The sequence below is a fragment of the Cyprinodon variegatus genome, unplaced genomic scaffold, assembly GCF_000732505.1.
Source record: "Cyprinodon variegatus isolate N-32 unplaced genomic scaffold, C_variegatus-1.0 Scaffold450, whole genome shotgun sequence".
Classification (NCBI taxonomy): domain Eukaryota; kingdom Metazoa; phylum Chordata; class Actinopteri; order Cyprinodontiformes; family Cyprinodontidae; genus Cyprinodon; species Cyprinodon variegatus.
In genome coordinates, this window is record NW_015150903.1 from 514,284 (window position 1) to 537,555 (window position 23,272).

The 23,272-nt window shown below is 37.5% G+C and overlaps 1 protein-coding gene across 3 annotated transcripts in view; it reads right to left on the minus strand.

The window, feature by feature from the left end:
- efna5 (ephrin-A5) overlaps positions 1 to 23,272 on the minus strand; it is a 127,299-nt gene that overhangs the window by 13,024 nt on the left and 91,003 nt on the right. For all 3 annotated transcript variants that reach the window (XM_015389152.1, XM_015389151.1, XM_015389153.1), the window contains exon 2: positions 15,207 to 15,499. In XM_015389152.1, the coding sequence (XP_015244638.1) occupies positions 15,207 to 15,499 (293 nt within the window). The remainder of the gene's footprint in view (positions 1 to 15,206; positions 15,500 to 23,272) is intronic.

Consider the following 23,272-nt stretch of genomic DNA (forward strand, 5'->3'; position numbering starts at 1 on the left):
AGATAGATAGATAGATAGATAGATAGATAGATAGATAGATAGATAGATAGATAGATAGATAGATAGATAGATAGATAGATAGATAGAATTCACTGGAAAGAAAAGGTCTGAGAGCTAAAATTTACACAAATATTTTTCATACCATCTTTCCAATAGCTTCATGATATTTTAATTAGATTCGATTATTTAACCTTCCGTTTGTGTTGAGGCTTTCGGAAAAGGTTGCCCAGAGTAACAATTAAATGTATGCAATGAGAAAATGATTGATTATAGAAAAGGTCAGAGATGAGGGTGTTTCTTGGGTTTTAGCAATGCATGATTATACATCAAACTACCTTTATTTCATAAAAATAACAGCTTTATTCTAAATCCCCTGCATTTCAATGTGTCGCCAGGGCAGCTCTTCCAGCTCACTCTACACCCCATGAAGTTCATGACCTTGCTGTCATCATTTTAATTTTGTCACTTCATCAGCTGTTACCCTTCCCTTCATGACATGTCACTCACAAGTGAGATGTCCTGAAATCAGATGCTGTTTATCGGGCCTCAGTTTGTCATCAACAGATCCGTGAGAGGAGGTGAGGGACGGAAGAAAGGACAGAGGGAAATTCGTCCTTATTATTTCACATGGGAGCACCTGATGACACAATAATGAACCTTGGCGACCATCACTCTTTCAGTGAGTCACAGCAGCACCTACACAATTTTTGTCTCTGTTTGTAGTGCTCCACTTTGTTCCTTTCCTCTATTCATGCTCATTTCACACCTAAATCCTACAATTAATGGCATTTGTACCCATAGGGACCAGATATTGGTCCCCACTCGAGCTCTTGGTCCCCACAATGTGCTATGATTTATAGAAAAATGGTCCTCATGATGTAAAAAATGCACACCCACAGACACACACAATTTCCACATGTTGTATCTTCATCATCGTTGTGGGTTGAGTTGAGTCACAGCCATCGACACCAGCCACTTAGCAAAGGCTGCTGATCATGAGAGAAGTATGGGTTTGATGACAATAGGCAGAGAGCATGTGGAAGTCCCTCCCATGGTGAGCAGCTTGCTAAAGCATTGTGATTTTTTAAAATGTTATACTCTGAGTCCAAAAGTAAAGAAAACTATAGAAAGAAATTATAAATTGCAACAGAAAAAACAGAACATAACAATAAGTCGCTATATTCTCAAGCACTTTTTATTGTAAGAAGCATGAGATATTGGCTGACGATGGTAAATGAAGCTTAAGCAAAAATTCAATATGGAAAACTTTTATCAGCTTCACCTGAACCACTTGCGATGTCCCTCGTTCAGCTCCAGCCAAGCAACTTGGAGCTGCATCTTCATCAGCTAATCATCTTTCAAGATCCCCTTTATTTAGCTCCTGGCCTAGCTTCTCTCTCACGCACGCAAGCAACTTTCACCCACCTCCACCCCATCTCCTACCTCACTCCCAGACTATTCTTAGTCCCACTCACCCTCTGGCTTATTCCACCACCACTGTCCAGGCCCAGGGAAAGACGACTCTAATCCTTTAAGGTTACTCATCCAAGCGTATGTTGATTCACAGCATTGAAGTCTTCTGCTTTGGCCAAACCTCTAAATAACTTACTTCATTTATGTCTTTATCTGCTTCTGTCTCTTTGAACCCCAGTCAGTCTCAGCTCACCGCTCACACTGAGCCTGGTCCTGCTGAAGGTTTCTTCCTGCTTAAAGGGAGTTTTCTTCTCCACTGTCACTACATGCATGCTCAGTGCAAGGCATTGAAGAGACAATGAGTCCTTGCAATCAGCTGGTTTTCCTTAGACAGAAACTTTATGAAGAATATGATTGTGTTACCTGTATAAATAAACATTTTTCTAATTGCAGCTTTTCTCTGTGTGAGGCTCTCCAGGTTGAATTTAATATGATAATTAATCAGCCCTGACTGGTGAACTCCTTGTTTTCAACGTAATAAATTTAGTAGTTTTTGATAACTGAAAACTCCGTGTATAACTGATTTTGTTACACTAACAACATGTTTGATATGAAAGTTATTACTAGAGAAAGCAGTCTGCAAGTTAGTTATATTTAATATGATATAGGTGCATCAAAACAAAGAATAAAAAACTAAACAAAAAACAAACAGAAAAAAAGGAAAAAACAAAATGATTTGCATTTGCTGTAATGATATTTTCTTTATTTTACTCTACATCCAGGAAGAGAACTTTTGCAATGATACCTAGTTATTTTAAATTAAAAGGTTGCCTGCTGACAGATTTTTTTTTTTCCATCATCATATTCAGCACTTGTTGCTCTGTTTTCAGAATCTACATTCTTTATATTTCTGGCCACGGCATGGATAAGTGGTTGTTTTAAAAGACAAATGATATAATATGTCCCAAAATGAAGGATAGATAACTAAAGGGGATGGTCTGGCTACTCCTCTTCGCCTTGTCCACTGATTAGTAGTGGCTGCTTCTTTCGGTCCACTGCATTATGCATCAGCATTAAGGCAAATGGAATGAAGCAGAATCCAATTACGGGAGAACAAACAGGTGGGCTCAGTACAGCTTAGGTAGAGGATTGTTTCAATCATAGCCCAAGCCAAGGTTTATAGCAATTGAAATTTCATGCAGAAAAACACATTTGCTTGTAACGAAAAAATCCCATACCAGATACAAAATAAGGGTTCCGTGTTTAGAATTAAAATTCAAAGATGGGGTTTACGACGTTCAGAAAATTGTCACTTAGAGTAGCTTTCAGGCTTTTTATGCATCATTTCGAAGACAAAGCACAGAGAGTGTGCAAGCCATATATTCACCAAGACAGGATAATCATTGACAATCTAGTCAATTTTCAATATAAAACACACTGTTCAGATGCCTTACAATATATCATATAACCAAACTAATATAACTGGTAGCAGAAGACCATAAATCAACTTGAATAAAGACATTAGCTAGGGTTCAGCCTATGAAAAGCACAACAGAGCTGATGTTTGCATCTTAAAGCAGTGCAGACATTTTTTTTCCCCCTTTCATAAACAAGAAAAGCAAGCATACATTCTCCCTGCATTCTTTAAACCATGGGGTGCACATTTTTAACACACTTTTATCCCAAAGTGAAGAGGGTAAATAAGAAGAAATAATTAGCCAAAACAAAATCCATCTCCATTCATTATTAACTTGTCAATCACAGAAACCAAAAATAGTGGCAAAGCTGAGACCAACATTTCTACCTTAAGTTGTTTTTGTTTGTTTTTTTCTTTCTACTGTGCATTTTATATCTAGAAGAAAATCTTACAAAATATTATTAGCAGGATATGTACGCTCCTTCTTTTGGAACTAAAAAAACCAAGCATTAAAAATCTTGAAAGAGACCCTGCAGGTTTTAATAAGGACAGCATTTCCTTTTTTTCTATCAATTGCATCAGCCTTTTCTTTCATTTACATAAGATGTGTGAAAAGTCATACATACAAAATGGTCCTTGGTATGTATTGAATATTCCTCAACACAATGTAATGGTATACATCACATATGTCAAAGTCAAGGCCCGCAAATTGTTTATCCATGGCCCCCTGGATGATATTTAATTACCATTACAACCGGCCCACAGGCCACAGCCGCTTGTACGCCCTGCTGTGACTTGGCGGGTTACCGTTGCATTGTGGGGAATGTAGTGTTGGTGCGGTTGTGTTGCACGCATCAACACTACATTGGTGCATTGGCGCTCTGCAACTGCTGCGAGCAGGTGTCAGCAAAGGCTGATTGAAGCCAAAATAAAAGGAGCCTGGATGGAGGGAGGGGGGGAGCTAATCCTGCAGGTGATAGAGACGGACACGCTTCTGAGCGAGGGGCAGGTGGGATTCGCACGATACTCTGATCGAGACAGTGCGCTACTTACAGGTGCAGACTACGCGCTACTACTACTTCTTACTCGGCAGTGTGTCCGTCTCTGATCCTGCAGGATCAGCTCCCCTCTCCTTCCATCCAGGCTCCTTTAATTTGGGCTTCAGTCAGCCTCTGCTGACACCTATAGTCTGTAGTCTTTTCGATTATTTGGTCCATCTTTGGTTTTGCTCTGCTTTTTGTTTAATAAATTCCTTTTTTAAAGAACCCCTGGCTGAGTTTGGAGTCCGCTGCCGTGATTTATCAAAAAAATTTCTTTTTACAAGATGTGATTTTTCTTTGAAGGAAGTATTGTTTTGTCTGTGTGCCATAGATTTTTGTATTTATTTTAATTTATTCATATTTTTTTATTGAATGGACTCAGGGAAAAATTGATTTGATCAGTTTTTTTCTTGTTTTACTGTTTGAAAGCAGTGATCGGTAGGATCACAGAGCAGCACAGTAATGCATTTTCGGTTTATAATGCATGCACTTTCATTCATTTATTTATCTTAATCAGTTTATTAACATAATAAAAGTTTATTAATAATATTGATATTATTATTTTGTTTTTAAAAAATGTGTTAGGTCTTGGTTCAATAGCCTATGTTCATTTCAATATGATTTAATAAACATATTGTTTGCCAGTCCAGCCCTCGGCTTGTAGCAAATTAGTTTTTTTGGCCCTCGGTATATTTGACTTTGAAAATAATGGTCAAACTAAATGCAAACCGCATGGAATAGCATGGAGCTGCAAGATGCTGTGGTAGCCATGCTGGTTCAGTATGACTTCAGTTTTGCATAAATCCCTAACATTTTCACCAGCAAAGCACCCCCACACCATCACGCCTCCTCCTCCATGCTTCACGGTGAGAACCAGGCATGTAGAGTCCATCCGTTCACCTTTTCTGCATCGCACAAAGACACAATGGCTGGAACCAAAGATCTCATATTTGGACTCATTAGACCAAAGCACAGATTTCCATTGGTTTAATGTCCATTCCTGGTGTTCTTTAGCCCAAGCAAGTCTTTTCTGCTAGTTGCCTGTCCTTAACGGTGGTTTCCTAGCAGCTATTTTACCATGAAGGCCTGATTCACACAGTCTCCTCTTAGCAGAGATGTTCAAAAAAATGTTATTCATTATGACAATTACAACATTATGACGTTATTCATCTATGACAATGTAAATTGGGTTTTGCGTTCTATGACCTTTTTAATGTTTTTCACGTTTTAAAAACAACATCTATAAAAAAGAAAAAAAGAATATTTTGAATCATCGAAAATATGTCTGAAAGTCATGATCTCAGCACAATCATTCAGGAAAACAGCAAAGAATAATTGTCAGAAACTCAAAGACCTCTGATGGCAAATCAATGCTGTTTTATAAAAGTGTTTGGTATTGTGGAAAACTTTCTAAATTAATAATATTTGAAAGCTTTCAAAAGGCCTTGATCGTCACTGTGTCGGTGTTGATTCAACATTAACAGTAACATGCTGCTTTCCATTCAAATTGCATAAAAAAACAGTTTAGACTTTTAGTACTTTTGTTTGATGCCTGTGGTGTTTCCCCTGTCTAAAAAAACTGTTGTTATTATGCACAATTGAAGGCTTGGGATATTTAAATTACTCTTTTGTTGATTCAATTCATCCATTGATTTACTGCAATGCTCTATTTTCCAAGTATATTGAATGTTTCTACAATGTTATTTTCCTCAGCTGATAAGGCATTAATCCAGTTTCATTGTCTTGAATTCTCTTGTTTTGTTATAGTGTAAATCTGTGCTTCAGCTTGATGTCAATTTTTTTTTATGTTCAGTACTATTTTTTGTCTTTTATTTTTAAAAAAAAGAAAAGAAACTATCTAAAATTTCAAAAAGAGATGGTATGAATGAACAGGACAACCAATGGTGTAATAACCAAAGGAGATAGTGGTGATGTAGAGTCTATCCATCTATTTGGAACAAAACATGTTTTATGTTTTTTTAGGCAGCACACATACAGTATGTGTACTTATTATGTGTGTACTTATGTACGTACAATAAAAAGAAGTTCATGTGTACCCATCTAGTGTGTCCGTGCAGTCAGATCGTCTCTGAGTGCTGATGACAGGGTAGATTTTTCATCCGAACGGATGAAAGGCGCGAGTTATGATGGTGTCCATATGCAGGTTCCCTCCTCGGACCGCAAATGGAGCAGCTCAGACTCTTTATCATTATTAGCAAGCCTCCCAGAGCTCCGGCAAAACACAGGGCTGCATACACCATCCCCCCTTGCCTCTATTTCATTTGTCCATTAATGCCATTTTCCTTCTGCTGCTCTCTGCTCCAGCCGCTACCTCTTTCTTCCCCTGAGTGCTGCTCAAAGGGGCCAAGAACATTTTAGAATTCATGATCAGAAACAACTCTAGTCTCTGTTTAGATGAAAACATTTAAGTTTTCTTGTATGTTACATGCTGAAAAATAGCTTATGAAAAACTATAAAGATGATGGTTACCTTGTAAAGTTATGTAAGGAAGGACACTGTTTTGAGTCTCAAGATATCAATATTAACAAAATACTAGTTTTTAAAACAACAATTTTGCAATATACATTTCCTTGGATTTAAAATAATTTTATGATGCCAGAAAAATCCTAGTGACCTAAGAATAAGGTAACAGGTAATAAGGTGCTGTACCTTAACATTAAAAATGCCAATGAGAGGAATTTCCATTTTTTTTAACAATGTTAAAGGGGTCATAGAAGGATTATATAGGGTATTTGGTGTTGGTCCTTACAGTAAGGTCTCTGAATAGGATGTGTAACAGTTGGGCTAAAAATTGGCATATTGGGTAAAAGCCCTAGAATGAAATGACAGGTTTCTTCCTTCTATGGTATGCTCATTAAAATTTAGATGAGCTGTGTGCTGATTGGTTGGTTTACAATGAGCGAGGCTGCTGAGCAAAGACGCATCATAGCAACAAGCACTCACTCACTGCAACATCGAAATTATTGAGTAGGGGGACCAGATGTCCTCTTTTTCCAGCACATATCCTACTTTTCATAGCAAAAAAATTGTTTGGGGGGGAATTGAAAATCGTCCGGGACTTTGGTCGACTACATCACTGCAGGCATTCAAACCGAGCCGTCAGCTCCGGGGCTGGTCCGGGAACCCTGGCAGATGGGGGCAGGGAGCCAACGGGGGATGTGGCGACAGCACCCGACCCGTTGAGGGTCGCCTGGACACCGGCGGCCCTGTGCCTCCCCCCACCTGCCTTAGCCACCCCAGCCCCCCCTCCTCCAGCTGAGGACGGGTAGCTCATGGCTCTCTGCTGAGGTCCGGTCCAGTCAGCGGCCGAGCAGGTCCCTTTACTTTATTACTGATACATCTATATGCCCAATCACTAACTTACTCACTTGGCTTGACTAGTTTGCGGCTAGTGTTTTTAAGTAATTTACCACATATCTGCGACAAACATAGATATACTTCCTTTAAATGAATCTGTACATTACAGTCAAATAAAACAAATATATTTGTAGCTGAACACATATTTTCACCACAGTTAAACAGGGTTAGAACAATATAGTTTTGGTATTGGAACGTAAATGTAAAACAGAGCCACAAACTCATGATCCACTTTAATAGATACTATAAGTATTTTAAATCTAGAGGGTCTCATTCTATGAAAAAACTTATTTCAAGCTATAGGGTATTCATACAATGCAAGACATGTTTAAGGCTTTCAGCATTTCTGACTGTTAGATCCATATTAGTTCATTGAACTTACTGAAGGAGCAGAAAACACCCTAGCTATTCAACATTATCAAGACTTATTATCCAGTTAATCTCATTTGGTTTGCTGAAGTATATTTCCCAAAAGGAAAACAGTACAATATTCTAAACAAAACATATCAGAAGTGCTGCAGTTCATTTCTCTATCTCAACATGTTATGGAATCCTTGAAAAAAAAAAATCTTAAAATCTGGATTGTGATCTGGATCAATATTTAATGGGTTCTGAGTTGAGCTAAGACACACCAGAGGAGCAATTTAAAAGCAATCCATCCATTACCTTTTCCATAATCTTGTTAACCAGCAAACAAGTGCTACCAACAACATGATGATGAATAATAAGCATGTTTATGTGAAAATTACTACTAAATAAGCAGTTCTGTTTTTTCATTCTAATCTGAGTACTATAGACAAGACTTTATAAAATCTTATCAATGAATGTTGAAGGTAACTTTACCACAAGTAAAGGGCTGGTTATAGTGTGTCGCAGTGAACATATTGCAAGTGTGACAGATAGTTTTGATTTATGCCCAATTTTGAAGTGTGGTCTGCCCTATGTTATTCCAAGCCACAACGCAAGAGGGACAATCAGGAACTAGCTGTGGGTCTAGATACGGCAGAGGCGGTGAGGAAATGGAAAAACACAAGGGGAAAGTTTGTGCGACAATGGAGGGAGCAAAAAAGAGCGGGGATCCAGTTGGAAAAAGAGTCCCAGCGCTCTTGCGCACCTCTTCTAACTGGTCTGACTTTATGAGTCGTTTTCCACAATGGCGGTCATACAAACAAAACAAGCCGGTAAGGTACCAAACAGGAAATATGCATAGAGTAGAGCGGATGTAGATTTGACCAATCAGAGGCCTCCTGTCTGCGGCACTGTCTGTGGTCACCTACAATTTTGGGGAGGTGCACCAGAGTGTCTATGGAAGGGGCGGCGGCGTATCTGTGTTAACTGTGACACATACGCAGATGACCTGTTACTGAGCATAAACCAGCCTTTAGAGTCAATTAATTGTAATACTGCAACAGAAGAAGGAATAACTGGAACATCATGAATATCATGATGCAGTGAAACTGTACATTTTTCATACAAGGTTATCATACCATCAGAATCTTGCTGTATGCCTCCTCAACATGGATGTTTGCCAAACAGTTATCTCCAGGGTTCTTTAAAACTCATTAAACATTTAATTTTTATTTTTCATAAACTAAGATGAGCAGATTCATCTCCACCCTCAGGGTTTTGAGGAGCGTTTAGAAGAAGATCTTTTGGTATAAACTTCAGAATATCCTGGGGACTTCATAAGTACACAGGGGTGTTATTGATTGCTCCAGAAACACCTACTGTCCACGTGGGCAGTCAAATCAGTCAGTAAGAAAACACACTTTTCGCTGGCAATCTGCCAATGGAGGATCACAGCAAGTCGTTTCCTGCTTTCCACAAATCTTATATGCCTAAAAAGACCATAACTCCTCTCACTCATCTCTCTCAGTGAGCTGCCACTGATATTGGATTTCTGCCCTTTTCAGATTAAAATCGCTCAAATACAATCTTGTGGATTCTGGCCGTATTAGAAAAATGTGCTACTGTCAGCATTCTAGAAGGTGGATTTCACTTAAACCGAGAATGCACTGTGAACTCTGACCCAAGTTCTCAAACTGTCCTCACATATCACATCTGTCTCTGACACAAGCACTTCAGAGCTGTTAGTTACTCACTCACTGCTAATACAGTGCTTTGCTAAATTTCTTGCATATTAAACCAACCCTCGATTACTTTTTTCTTTGTACTGCATCTCCATAATTCTAGAAAATTTTACGTTTTTGTGTTCTTCAGTTTCGTTTCTCCCTTTTGCATTGACTTAATGGGAAAAGTGTTGCCTACCAAATATCAGACTACCAAAAATCTATTCAGTGAAACTCATTGTGCACAATTAGCCACTTCAGATAGAGATGAGAAGCTGAAAAGAACAAAAAAAAGAAGAATTATGACTGAACTCCCTGTGTCCTGCACTCCTTAATTAAGCAATTTCTGTTGTAGGAGATAATAGCAGAAGCCTGTCCTTTTCTCCCTTGCCCTCCCCACTCCAAAAAAAAAAAATGTAAATTGCTAGAAAATTTAATATATACAAAGACGGGATTAATGCTCTGATGGTGAACATCAGCACTGGTTTTAAATAAACACTCTGCTGCTTTTTATGTACTTACAAACTGCTTACAATAAATGATAAGAATTCTAACTATGAATGCATTTTCTACCTTTAGTAGGAATAAACAAAAAAATGCAAGATGAAAACTGGCCTAGCAAGAGGCTGACAGCAACACAAAGAACATCAGCATTTCTTCCCAGCAGTGTTTCTTTTTGATGAAAATCTACTACGCTCCCTTCTCTAGGTCAAATTAGGAGAGGGTTTTCTATACAGAAGCTTTGTCCACCAAAGAAAACAGATGGGCATGTGTTATAGAATGATGAAACAATGTGAAATCTACATATTTATGATTTAAAAATTACCCATCTTATACAATAAAAAAAAAAACAGGACTCAGGAAAATGTATTATTTAAAGAAGCAGCTTGTAAATAGTAAATGGCCTGTACTTGGCTTGTAATATATTCATACTCCTGTTAACGTGTAAAAAGTTGCCTATATAAAATTTAGACAAAAAAAAACAAAGCAGATTTGACTTGATTAATGGGCAATATATTGTGCAACCAAATTATATATATATAAAAAAAACTTCAGGTAGAAGAAATAAAGATGGCAAGGTAGTAACAGATTGCTTTTCAGTCAAAGTACTGTGCTCATTCATCCTAAGAGTAGCATTATTTTTATTTTGAAAAGAACAAAAAAAATATAAATCTAAAATAATTATTTGTTTAAAAATACATTTAAAATTCATGCAAAGAAATAAGTGGGAAAAAATATATTCTTTTACAATGTATATATGGTGCTAAAAGCATAAAAAAATACAAAAATGTTGGTGATGGTTTCATCTGCAAATGAGACATAAAATAAAAGTAGGGACAATCATCTTGTCCGATAATTTTAAGGATGTTTGCAAAAATGTCGGTCTTAAATATGATACAAATAACTTACCCGGCAGGAAAATGCTCTTTAGTGCAACACTGCAGAGCAACGCAATTCAAAATGCTTTATCAACAAATAACAGACAGTAGGATGAATAAAAAATTCTCTTAAGAGAGATATACTTTGAGTAAAGTGCAAAAACCTGAAAAATAATTACGTATCAGGAATATTGAACACGATTTCTTAGTGTCTTTAAAAAGGAACTGTAATAAAAGACCTGTCTATAATAAACCAAAAGCACCCCTTCCTTATGAGGTAGAATATTCTGATCATAGAGTTCTTATTATTTATAACAAACATATCTGCTTCAAACAGAAAACAAAGATGTGTGAAAGTTTTCAAAGACTCTGGCATTTAGTTGTGGTCTTTTAAAGGATTAGTGATAAAATATTATCAAGACTTAGATTGTTTTTATTTTGGTTCTTTGTGTTCTTCGCCAGCCTTTTATGGTAATACTATGCAAATATGTAATCCCTAAAAGGATTACAGATTAATATTTAACAATAATTATTTTTCAATCAGAAGTAATCATTTTAATTAAATTTTAATTAAATTAGAATCCAATTTATTAATTGCTGAATTGTGAAAAGAAAACAGCATGTACAGTCAAAATACAATCTTTCCTGTGTATTATTTACTAAATGTTTTTCTTTATTTGCTATGACGACATCAATAGAAATAATTTTAGGGAGGATGTTTATTCATTTCTTAAGGTTCAAAGGTTCACATAAAATAAGATTAGTATACCTTCAACTTGTGGACTAACTAGAGGCACAAATGGCCATTTTATATGAACAAAAACCCTAAGGACTGGAAAAACTGTTACAAAATTACCTAAAGACAACAAAATCATTGTCTTTAAAATCAGTGGCCATAACAAAGCCCTGATCTCAGTCCCAATGAATGTTATTGGGCAGAGCTTAAAAGTTGCATGTAAGCAAAGAGTCTTACAAATTTGTTACAGTTCCAGTGCCAGTTTAGTCAGCTGACTCATCTAAAATACAGGCAGATTACTAAGAAAAGCTTGTGAAATGGTAGTCAAGGATATGTCATATGTTTAAAACGGCAATCCTCACTGATATTAATAATGCATGTAAACTTCTGCAATTGAAAACAATCCATCTTTCTCTTAATATCTTCATATTATTGGATTTAGCAAATATAAATAATGCTAGTTATACTATCTGACCTACGAAACATTTACCTTCTCTTGATTTTCAGACAGGCATTATATGTAACTATCTTTTTTCAGCTGTATGTAAACCGATAAAAAAAAAATTCAAACTACAAGAGTAGGCCTGACAGTGATGGTGGTGGATGATGAAGGTAAAATCTGTAGATAAATTGGCAGTTCTAGTAATGTAATTTTCTCCCAATATTCCTCCTTCAGCTTAATATTTTGTCCTCTAAAGTGATTATTCAATCCATCAGTATTATCTCCTTTGTTTCTCATGGAGAACCAAGCTGAACAAAAAGGCAGGTGGAATATCGCATGTCAGATAACTTCATGGTGGATGACTTTAATATCCACAACTGCAGCCAGCTAGGCTATACACTAAAATCGTTCAATAGCCAATGAAGCCACAGGCCACTAAACCAATATGGTGAACTATGGCAAAATGGATGCGGTCCTCGGAAACCCTGTTGGTCGCAGTGTAATTTAATCCAGCCCTTAGGACAAGTATCGCTCAACAGAAATGGAAAAAAAAAAATTTCATAGACTTTTAAGCCAGAGGATACATTTTTAAAACTACCCTAACCCCCATCCCTTCTCCCATGTTACAAGACTTTCATTTCTACCCCATCGCATTAAGGTCTGCAAATTGGCCGTAAAAGCAAAATACAGTCTGGTTACTATTCAACAGACAAATGGTGCAAACACCAGGTTGTTAAAAATACTGCGGATAAAGATACAGACTGGTTTGTAAGCATACATAGGAGACAACACTACGAGGGCAGAGGGATTTGATGTATTGAGCACACTTCATCCACAACTATGAAATACAACATTGTATGGTCAAAGAGCAAAACATGAAATAAATACTGCACAGACTCTTGGCTGGCTGTCAGGTTAACTGCCTTATAAAAGAGGTGCCCATTTATAAAGCAGGTCAGACAGGGAGAGGAGTTTTGATTGGTTTTCAACAGGTGGGTGGGGGGAAAACAGATAAGCAAATTGAGCTACAGCTTCTGGAAAAGTATTCATACCCTGAGGATGCTGCAGCCCTATATATCAATGTATTCGAGGCATTCGCAACACCCTGCATTGAGGAAGAAAGAATACGATACTTTTTTTTTTAATGAGATTTTTAATACCGTAAAATATTTCTGCATTTGTATTTTGCCCTCTCTGTGATATCTCCTAAAAACTTACGTACTTAATCTTCAATAATTTGTTTAATCTGAGTGGACAAAAACCTTTAGATCTACAATGTTTAAAGGAGATGTAAATCACTGTAGGAGCCATTGAATAAAACCGAAAACTAAACTTTGCAACACTATATAGTTGCATCTGCGGTGAACAAAAAGGGTTTTCTTTGGTAGCTCTGTCCATTCCACTGGATCAATCATTAAAACATTTCTGCCATAAGCATAGATCTTTGTGACAAATGTGTTTTAAAGGAACAGCAGTCAACACATCACCTGACAGAGCCTCATCTGACACCCATGTGAGAGTAGTCAGCGGTGGGAAAAAATGGCTCCGCTCAATTCTACTCTATTACTAAGCTTTGATAAAACCTAATTTCCCTGGGGCCTCAACTTTAGTTGAACTCAGTTTGGCTCAGTTCCACTGTCAAAGAAGCAGACAACGTAACATATAGCACAAGCTGAACAGGAGGCAGGACATAAATGTATAACACAGATGGACGGACCTTGCTTTTTGAGAGATGTGGTGTTGTACAGCTGGGGGAGAGTGAGCTGTAACTTTTAAACTTCATCAGTTTAGACTCCCCCATGAATTCTACGGTACATCCATTTTTGGAAAAAAGGAGTTTTCTGTAAGCAACAAGATTAGTGTGAAAAGCTTGACTGAAGCATCTGCTAGAATCCGTGCCAATCCAGTTTCAAAGATGTGCATGGAGCACACAGAAAGCCTGGTTGTACAATAGTAAAATTCTTACTCTTTGAGATTAATAAAAAAAATACTGGGTAAGGGGGTGGAGTACAACTTTGTCTGTCCGGCCAAGTTGCATTATGTTGTGTCGTATGTTTGCTAATGAAAAAAAGCATACGAGATAAATGTGTTTTCTTTTTTATACCTCCAGTTTCTCCTTTTCTGTGCCCCTGTTTTGGAGTAAGCTGACAACTAATAAACCACTAATTTTAAAAGACAGAATGGATGTTAATGCTGCCCGGGATTTTAGAAAGGTTTGGTCTAGTTTAATTGGGGGTGGACAATAGAACCGAAACTATTATCATGATAAATTTCAGTCGATATGATACATTTCCAATATCAAAATAAACAATATAACACCTGTACAAACTTGTGTACATTATTATTCCAAATCAAGGTTTGAAGTAAGACTTTAACTTGGCAAGGCTAAGCTCAGTCACACAAAATGATTCAATTCACACATCCCATAATGTCACAGAACAACTTCCTGTCCATAGTGACAAGCTTGTACTCTTTTTTTAAAGGCTGCGTTCTTCTACTCTGACTAACTTTAAGCTGAGCAACAAGCTGTTTCCTTATGAGCAACATACTTTCTACACCTTCTGAACACAACAATCGTCTCATCCATCATATGCTAAAGTTGGGAGGATTTGTGTGGACAATTCCGCCAGGTATAGGTCATTTAAAATGGGGACACATGGTCACGCTATCATTGCCACTAATGTATAGCTAAAACTTGCTTTTTGAAGCTTAGCAGAAGAACAGCTCAGTATTTTAGCTGTAGAGCACAAAGTTGGATTATCAGAGATTCTGATTATCCAACTGAAAATAACAGCATGGCTGTAAGGCCAAAATGATAGTTTATGATATTTATCCATCAATGATTACTTAATTTGTATAACATCAGCAAAATGCAAAATGTGACTTGGGTCTCTTTTTAAACAATATTTGCTGCCTTTTGGGTCTTTTGGGCCTTTTGGGCCTAGTCTCTGATTGATTTCTGTACATAGGGATTGATATTCTTCCATGCAAGGAAGATCAAGCTCGAGACTGGATGTAGAGAAACTTTTTTGCAAATTTTCAGTTGAGTTTTATCTGGGACTTTGACTGCGCCATTCTAACACATGAATGGAACTATAAATGTTCTCTGAAAACCCCATGATGGATACTAGATCAGGCTTTGAAGACAAATGCAGGCTAAAACTTTGTTGGGAAAAAAATTAAAAGCATGTATTCATTCTGTTCTCATTCGACTTCAAAGTATTGCACAGCTTAGTGTGTCTGTATGTTTGCAATGTTACAAAATATAAAAAGAATTCAATAGTTCAAATGTATTTTCCAAGCTTCTGCTTGTATGAATGCCAGGTACTCACAGATGTAATAATATTCTCTTCCTGGTCGGAACTCAAAGCCCAGAGAAAAGGGAGTGAAGAGCTGAAACTTCTCTGAAAACTTTAGTGGCCCGTTGGGGGAATGCGGCCTGTTGCACTCCCAACGCTTGTAGCCTTTGGCAGTGTGGTCGCATGTACTGTAGCCGTCATAGTTGACCATGTAGAGGACATAGCTCTCTGTCCGTTCCTTAGGCACAGAGTCCTCATAATGAGGACAGTAGACATCCAGGTAGTCATTTATGCAAACATCGATGTGATAATCACCACGGAGAAACCTAGAAGAGAAGTAAAAGAAAAACGGTTGACATTTACAGGAGCTTAAAATTTGCCTAAAACTTTAAACACAGATGGAATTTATAATCAAGTTGAAAAAATGTCTTCTACATCCCCTTCTACTTAAGTAATGTATAAATCCACCTGCACTCTCATCTACACTAACAGATTTAGATGGATTGGTTTATCTATAAATCTACACTTGCAACAAATATTTACTCACACATACAACTGCACCCCATCTAAATCAGAGTAAACTGGAGCATCCCACTTACAGAAAATATGTGAGCAAAAAAACAGACTTTTAGTTCTCTACAGAAATATTACCGTGAAAAACTGGGTATAAGATAGAACTGGTCAGAAGGATGCACGATTACAAGATAGTAAATGTCATGACAGGAAAAATACGGAGCCAAGCTGCATCTGAAAGGCTGTGCAGTGAAGCATCTTTACAGCAACAATGATCTAGAACAGGCTGCACAGGGTCAATGGGGTGCCGTGTGTACAGGGAGTTTCATTAAAAGGCCACACACTTTCATCGTCAACATCAATATGCAGACAAAGACTATTTCTTCCTTCAAAGACACATCTACAGTAATCTATGGATCTTAACTGAATTTAAGTGGTTTTTCTGATGTTAGCATTCCATTTCATGGAAGAAGGTTTGTTTTATTTATTGGACAATGGCATTCACTAAACAAAATGTTAATCACCTATACATATAGTTACCAAGCAGCAGATGAATGTAAATGGGTTAGATTATCATGAAAAAGTAAATGTATGTCATTAATAAAATTAGTAAAATGGTTTATACTATACAGGTTTGTTATGACAGTGTAAAGTGGTCAGGGTAAAGCATGTATAATGCAGGTTGTAAGGAGTGTACTTCCTTTTATAAGTTACTGTAAAGCTTAGTTCCCCCAGTGGATCCAAGGCAAATTCATATTCCCATTAGCAGGGCTGACAGTAGCCCTCCACATAGACCCCTGTTTGAACACTTTCATTTCTGATCTTACACTGAGAGAGCCTACGATAGCCAGAAACCTTAATGGGTCGAGGAGCTGTACTGTTCTGTCTATAACAGAGCCGGTTCTCTAGGCAGATAGACTCTTATTCTATCCCTACTGAATCCCTGAAACATGCATCTCAATAAGGCAATGTTTCTCAATCTGTAATTGTCCATTTCTGTTGTGCTTCTGTCAATTACTGTCTGCAAAGAACAGGTTTCTTTGCAGGCAGGACTGGAGTAAAGCTGGTCCTCTGCTTTTGTGGTCAGTCTGTATCAAACTTAGACATGTTTTGGATCAAGAAATGGTATTCTGCAAACCTCTGTTATAAAGAATAGTTATTTGGACTACAATTTACATCTTGCCCAACCAGTCTGCGTACTTTCCTCTGATAAGAATGATGAATTTTATCCATGGATGCATTTTACAGATTAAAAATTCCTTAAGCCCAATTTCTTCCCCACTCTGATGCATAGTTTGGGCTTCAACAAGTCATCTTTACAATATTCAAATGCCCAAATACTTTGAATTAATGCTATGTGATTGGATTATTTTAAATGTTTAACTTAATTTGGTGGGTGATGGGTCTAAAATTTGAGCTTTTTCATTTCTAAAATAAGTTTTAAATTCTGTTAAAGCGCTTTAGATACAGGCTCTAGATACCTGGGAGCCTGGTGAAGTGCAGGCTTGGGAATGCAACATGACTCAGATCCACTTGTCCTGAAGATCAGATAGTATTTTGGTCAAACATGGTTTACTCACTACTCACCTAATCTGAATGTTTGTACGATGGAATGTTTGTTTGAAAAAAATCAAGCAACAAATTGAGCCAAGCCATTTCTCATTTTTGTCATCATACAAGTTCCTCAGGCCCTGCTCAGTGTGTTATGGTACATCTGTGTCTATGTGAGCATGAGTGAGCATGAAAATCATTTTTTTCCCTTTCTGTTTACCCATGTAGGGTAAATACCAGGGTAAGGGTGTTTACAGCCAAGGCAGGGAGGAACTCATCTGTAACATTTCATTTAAAACATGTCTGCGGAGGTCCAAGAAAAGCCATGCATCTCTCTTACTGCTTCAAAATGTCACTGACTTGATGGCCGCATCATCCCACCCGCTTGCCCCACCTTCTGTGTTTTTGCACATACTCTTTGGGAGTGTGAGCGAGAGACAGCATGAGAATTACAGCGGGTATCCATGTGTGTGTGTTTGTGGGATGTTTTAGCTGCCCTTCTCTCTGTGCCTCAGCAGACAGAATAGTGGCTTGTGGCCCTGACTGCAAATGAGCCAGAGGATGTTTGGGTGAGTGAGCTCATAAAAAGGGACAGGACAGGCATTTGTAACATGCCTCACAAACACTCACACACAAACAACAATGCCACCTATGCGACAAACACAACCAGCTCACACCTCAAGAGCTTCCAAAAGTATTTATCAGGTTTGCGTAATCAATTGACAAGTTACATGGGGGGAAAAGATAAATTTGACAAAGTTGCAGCAGTAATACAGCCAAAAGCTGCTAATGGCACAAAGACAGAAAGGGAATAAAAGTAAAAAACTGACATAGAGTGGGGAGAAGAGGAGGACCTATTTCTACAAGACAAGGCAGGAGACAAAGAGGACATGGCACTACTGCTAATTTTAACACCATGTTCTCTCTGAAAATCTGTGCAGGGTTCATCCAAGCATATATCATTTCAGAAGACTCCAATAAAATGCCATTTATATGACCTGAGGGTGTGAGCAGTTAAGTCTCATCTGAGAAAATCTTGTATCTTTTGAATTTGTTTTATGTAATGTTCCCATAAACACCAGTTATTGTGGACCTACTGTAATGTGGCAAATTCAGATATGGCAGATATCTCATCTTTAGCAATTCAAGACTTTTTTTTATGTCCTGTTTGCCACTTAATGAGGTATTAAATAATTTGAGGGGCGGTTTTGTTGTCATTATTTTTTCTTTTTTTTTTTTTTTATTCGACTTTCTTTAAAAACTATGGGCCTGCTCAGAAAAAAACATTTTTGGTGGAAGTGAAAGGTTTGTATCCTTTCTACTGCTTGTTTCAATTACAACAGCATACGTTTTATCTAACAACAGCAAAATCTGAGAATGGGTGGTCACCGGTATAGAGATTATAATTAAAATGCTGTCATGTCTCAGCAGGGCCTATAATAATAACACATATTCAAAGGCATTTTATGTATTATTCTTAACTCTTTCATTTCTTAAAACTGCAAGAAAGATGTGGAATCTAGTCTATGTCAGTAAACAGCGGCCTAGGACTGTGTCCATTAAACTGGTTAATAGAGTAGATCTTAATTAATTGGGTAAATCTCCTATCCAGTTTAGATTGTTCCTGCAAGTGAAAACCCAGTTTGGAAAAAAAAATTTTTGTTTGTTTTTTTGTTATTTACTTTCTGTAATGAATTGTGTAATTTATAAGCTGGAATATGGCATTTTGGGTAATTCTTTACGACAAAAAACATTGTTTGGTGAGAAGCTTGACACCTCGGTAGTTCAGTGCGATGCACCGATAAGCCTCTAAATGTACTTTGGGTCAGAAGTTCCCGTGCTGTTCAGTGGATGGGACTTCAAGCACGTCCATGTTAAATGTGTCCAACCTATTAAACAATTGAATCATTATATTCAAGATGGATTTTGTGAGTACTCAGAAGTGACCAGCATCCTGCTCAACTTATACAACAATGGCGACTCCATGTAAGCTGAAAAAAGTAAAAAAAAAAAAAGAGTCATAAGAATGAGCAGAAGAGTGCTGCAGTTGTATGTTTTGGCCACAGATGGCAGTGTCATAGGAAAACTTCATAATGCCTCTCTAAGCTCTGTTCCATGAGATAAATTAGCATTCCATTTAGCTTATTAGTATGAATTTCTGCCTGATAAGGATGAGGTCCGATTAGCACAGACCTTTCAAACATTTTGTTCTGAGGAGGGATCAGTCCCTGATGATGTCCTAATGTCCAAGCTGTTATTTCTAGAAACATACATTTATATGTACAAAAACCATTTCCTTTAACTTTTAAATAGGAAATCAATAGACTCCCCACAAAGTTAAATTTCAATCAAGCAATACATGGAAAATCCACATCCGTGAGAAATATATTTTTTTACATTTGCCCTAGTATATACTTCAAAACAGCTGGGGAAATTTGGATAACAGCTGCACAGCAAAATACTTTTACTCAGCTGTATATTAATGTAGCCACTGATTTAAACAAGTAAATATCCAACTTTGCATCCACTTAAAACAAAGTAGACTGGGGCAGTAAATCTGGACCCTGCATATTACTAGATTTCAGCCAAAACACTAACTGGTGATAATAGGAGAACAGCCATCTCAATCTTTAGTCCATAAAAGTGACAAGCCTATAATATTCTTACATTTCTTTATTTCAAATGCAGTTCATTTTAGTATATTTTCGAAAAGTTTTGAGATTCCATGCATGAAAAAAGAGAGCCTCTAAATTAGAGACAGGACCAAAATCTGTTAAAGTTAGGAAAAAAGTCCATGTGGAGTTTTTTTTTGCATAGTTACCCAATCCTCCCCCTTAACACCACACACATGCATACGCTCCACCCAAACCGCAGTCAGATCTCTGGAGTTTACGACTTCTGGCAGCAATTTTTTGCATTCTTGTGAGAAACTGTAGCAGCGGAGATTGACAGCGGACGCCCTCAAGCAGTTAAATAGGTAATTAGGGGCAGAACTTGGATGGGAGGCTAATTGTCAAATGGTGATAATTACATGTTTTTGTTATGCCACAGCTGGTCCAATGAGCTTTAGGTCAAAACACAAAGATGGAGAAATCAACTGCATGCAGCATGGATGGTTTTCAGAGAGGCGGACATCCTTTTTTATCACCCAGTGGTTCCATTTTCACACCACTGCCACCTCTTCAGGGTTTTTGGGAAAAAACTCAGGGGCTAGGTACTGTCAGCTCCCACACATAAACTTGCTTGGAGTCACAAACTGAGTGAGTCAGTCATAGCTGGAACAGTGGAGTGAATACAGTGAAAGGTGGCACACCACTGCAGTCACTGATTGGCTCATTTCCATTTCAATTACACAGCCCAATGACATTGCAGTGCACGCGCATGGGCCACATGCACCCACTTGTGGAGACAATCACACACAGGGGTCCTGTGCTCACATGCAGTCCTATCAGCCACTTCTGAGCTGTGCATCAGTTGCTGCAGACAGAGAGCGAGGGGGGCGGGGAGGGACAGATAACCTGAGTGAAAGAGAAAGACGGAGGAGCTCAGTGACAGGCAGAGCTGGGGAGCAATTCCAGTCTTCTCACCAGTTGAATATGTGAGATTCGACAGAGGCGAGGCAGAGGACCTTAACAATCTGCTGCCAAAGCAGTAGCACTGTAAATACCCCATTCAATGGATCCACTTACAAGCAGACAACTTTCTGCTTTCTGTTCTTAAAATAAGAGTAATGACTTTACTAGGTAAAGCTAACTCCTTGAATTTAGCATTAAAATATATGTTTTTTGTGTTAAAACACATATTACTGAGCTGAAACTTTGGTATATCTAAGAGAGCAGTCAAGATTAGGGTAAACAATCTTAACTTAAAACTTTGCAGATGCTGAGAATCTTTGTTTTTATAAACCAAGACAATTGCTTTGAAGCAAAAACAGCAACCAAGTTAAACACATAATAGACATTCAGCAATAGGTATTTTTAAATCACATGAGACCTTGCCATCGTTGAAAGGAATATCGACAACGAAAAAAAAAAGAACAGTCAACAAATCTGACAAATCGGTGCAACGTCTACATCGATACGATATAGCGTATCGATATAGACCAAATTTCTAGCATACTGTTTCTGTCACTTTGGGTATTTTCAATGGTTAATTCAACCAGCTACTATCAGGGTAGCTAAAATAAATTATAAAAGATTCAGAGCTGTTTTCCAATGTTGCAAATGTTAAACTATAAAAGACCGAAATGTTAACCAAACAGATATAAAGTTGGTTCAAGCTTTAAAAGTCAATGCGAACTTCTACCTCAGGATGTTTTAAGCTAAGCAAAGGTTTAATGATAGCATATCAACTCAAAGGGGACAATTTATTAATGCACTATGACAACCCTGCTTTATTGTTCTTAAGCTATTTTGACCACAGTAAGACTCAAGTACTTAAACACCACTGACAGCTATTTATATTTTAAATTAAGCTGCAGCAGCTTGAGAACAGAAGAAAAAGCTCAGTGAATCTAGCCATTCTTCATGTAGTTTTTTTTTTCAGTTTATTTGCTCCTGCCTTTTTCTGTTTTTTTTTTTTTTTGTTGTATTACACATTTTTATTTCATTATAGTTCTTTTTACATGTTATGAGCTCAGCTTGTTAAATAAATGGTCTGTTTTCTGTGTTTTCCAACCCCCCAGTTGAATTCATAAATCTTCACACGAGATGAATGATGATGCATGATGAATCTAATAATCATCGTAACCTAGAAATCCAACCTAAGAGATCTAAAAGTTTTCCAACTCCCTTAAAGTGTTTTTGCCAATCTTGCATGTAAGTCTACATGCTGCTACCATGACGGATAATTTGTTAATTTTGATCAAGAGAGGAGCATAGGTTTAGCACAGAGGACATGAACTCCAATTGAACCCAAGCCATGCCTGCACATGCATAAGCCGTTTCAGGACCTTTCATCACATAAGCTACAAAAACACATCGCAAACACTTCTCTATATAGTTTGCACAGTTGTCTAATTACAGATGATTGGCCTGGGTCTGAGGATGAAAAAGAGGGGGACCAAAAAGAAAGAACGTACTGACAGACAGCAAAAGGCAGAGGGATATACGAGAGAACCTGTTGCTCTTTGTCAATCTTGGTTTTCCTGATTTCAACAGTTAAAAGGAACTTAATCTTCCTGAGGGATATTTTAACTTTTGACTACAAATGCCAAAAGTATGTAATGATAACAAGAAAAATGGAAAATCACACTATAAAATGTCCACTCAACAATCATCCTAATTGCAACATTTCTCACCAGCCCTCAATATTAAAAAGCTTTGGCTGTAAAATAAAGAGATAAAAATAAATAAATGAACTGAGTTCCAAGAAATGGCAGGAAAGAGGACAAAGCAACATCTCTGCGATAGTCATAGCTTGCTGATTAAAGTGGTTGAGATAGAATTTGGTCACAAAGTTCTCTGAACATCATGCTCACTATAATGAACAAAATGTGAACATGTAACAGAATAATTTCGTAATTAAATAATTTGTATTGCACATGATGCATCTGAATACTGTACTACCGAGCAAAATCTATTTACTGAGTATTTCTTCAAGTTTCAGCAGTTTTATAAAGAAGACAAACAAATAAACTTGTGATGTAACTTTAAGACCTACAGGAATTGTGAAAGTTTACTTACTTAACTTTAGCGAGTTGACCATATTTTTCAACCGTAATAGATGTTGTGTGGGTCTGGCATAGGACTGATATTGATGAATGATTAATCAAATTGCGTGCTCTTGTTTTTTTTAGTTTTTTTGCATTTATTAGGTATGTTAAAAATGGACCTGTTAGGGCTGGGCGATAATTCAATAACGATATATGTCGATCGATAGACGTGTGGCGCAATAGAAAAAAAGAGAGTCGATAAAAGTTCGATAAAAAAGAAACGCAGTTTTCCTTCATTCTCATTGTAGCCTAGCATGTAGGTTTATGCTAGTCACTACTTCCTCCCAACCAATCACAATCGCGCCGCCCTCTCAAACCACAA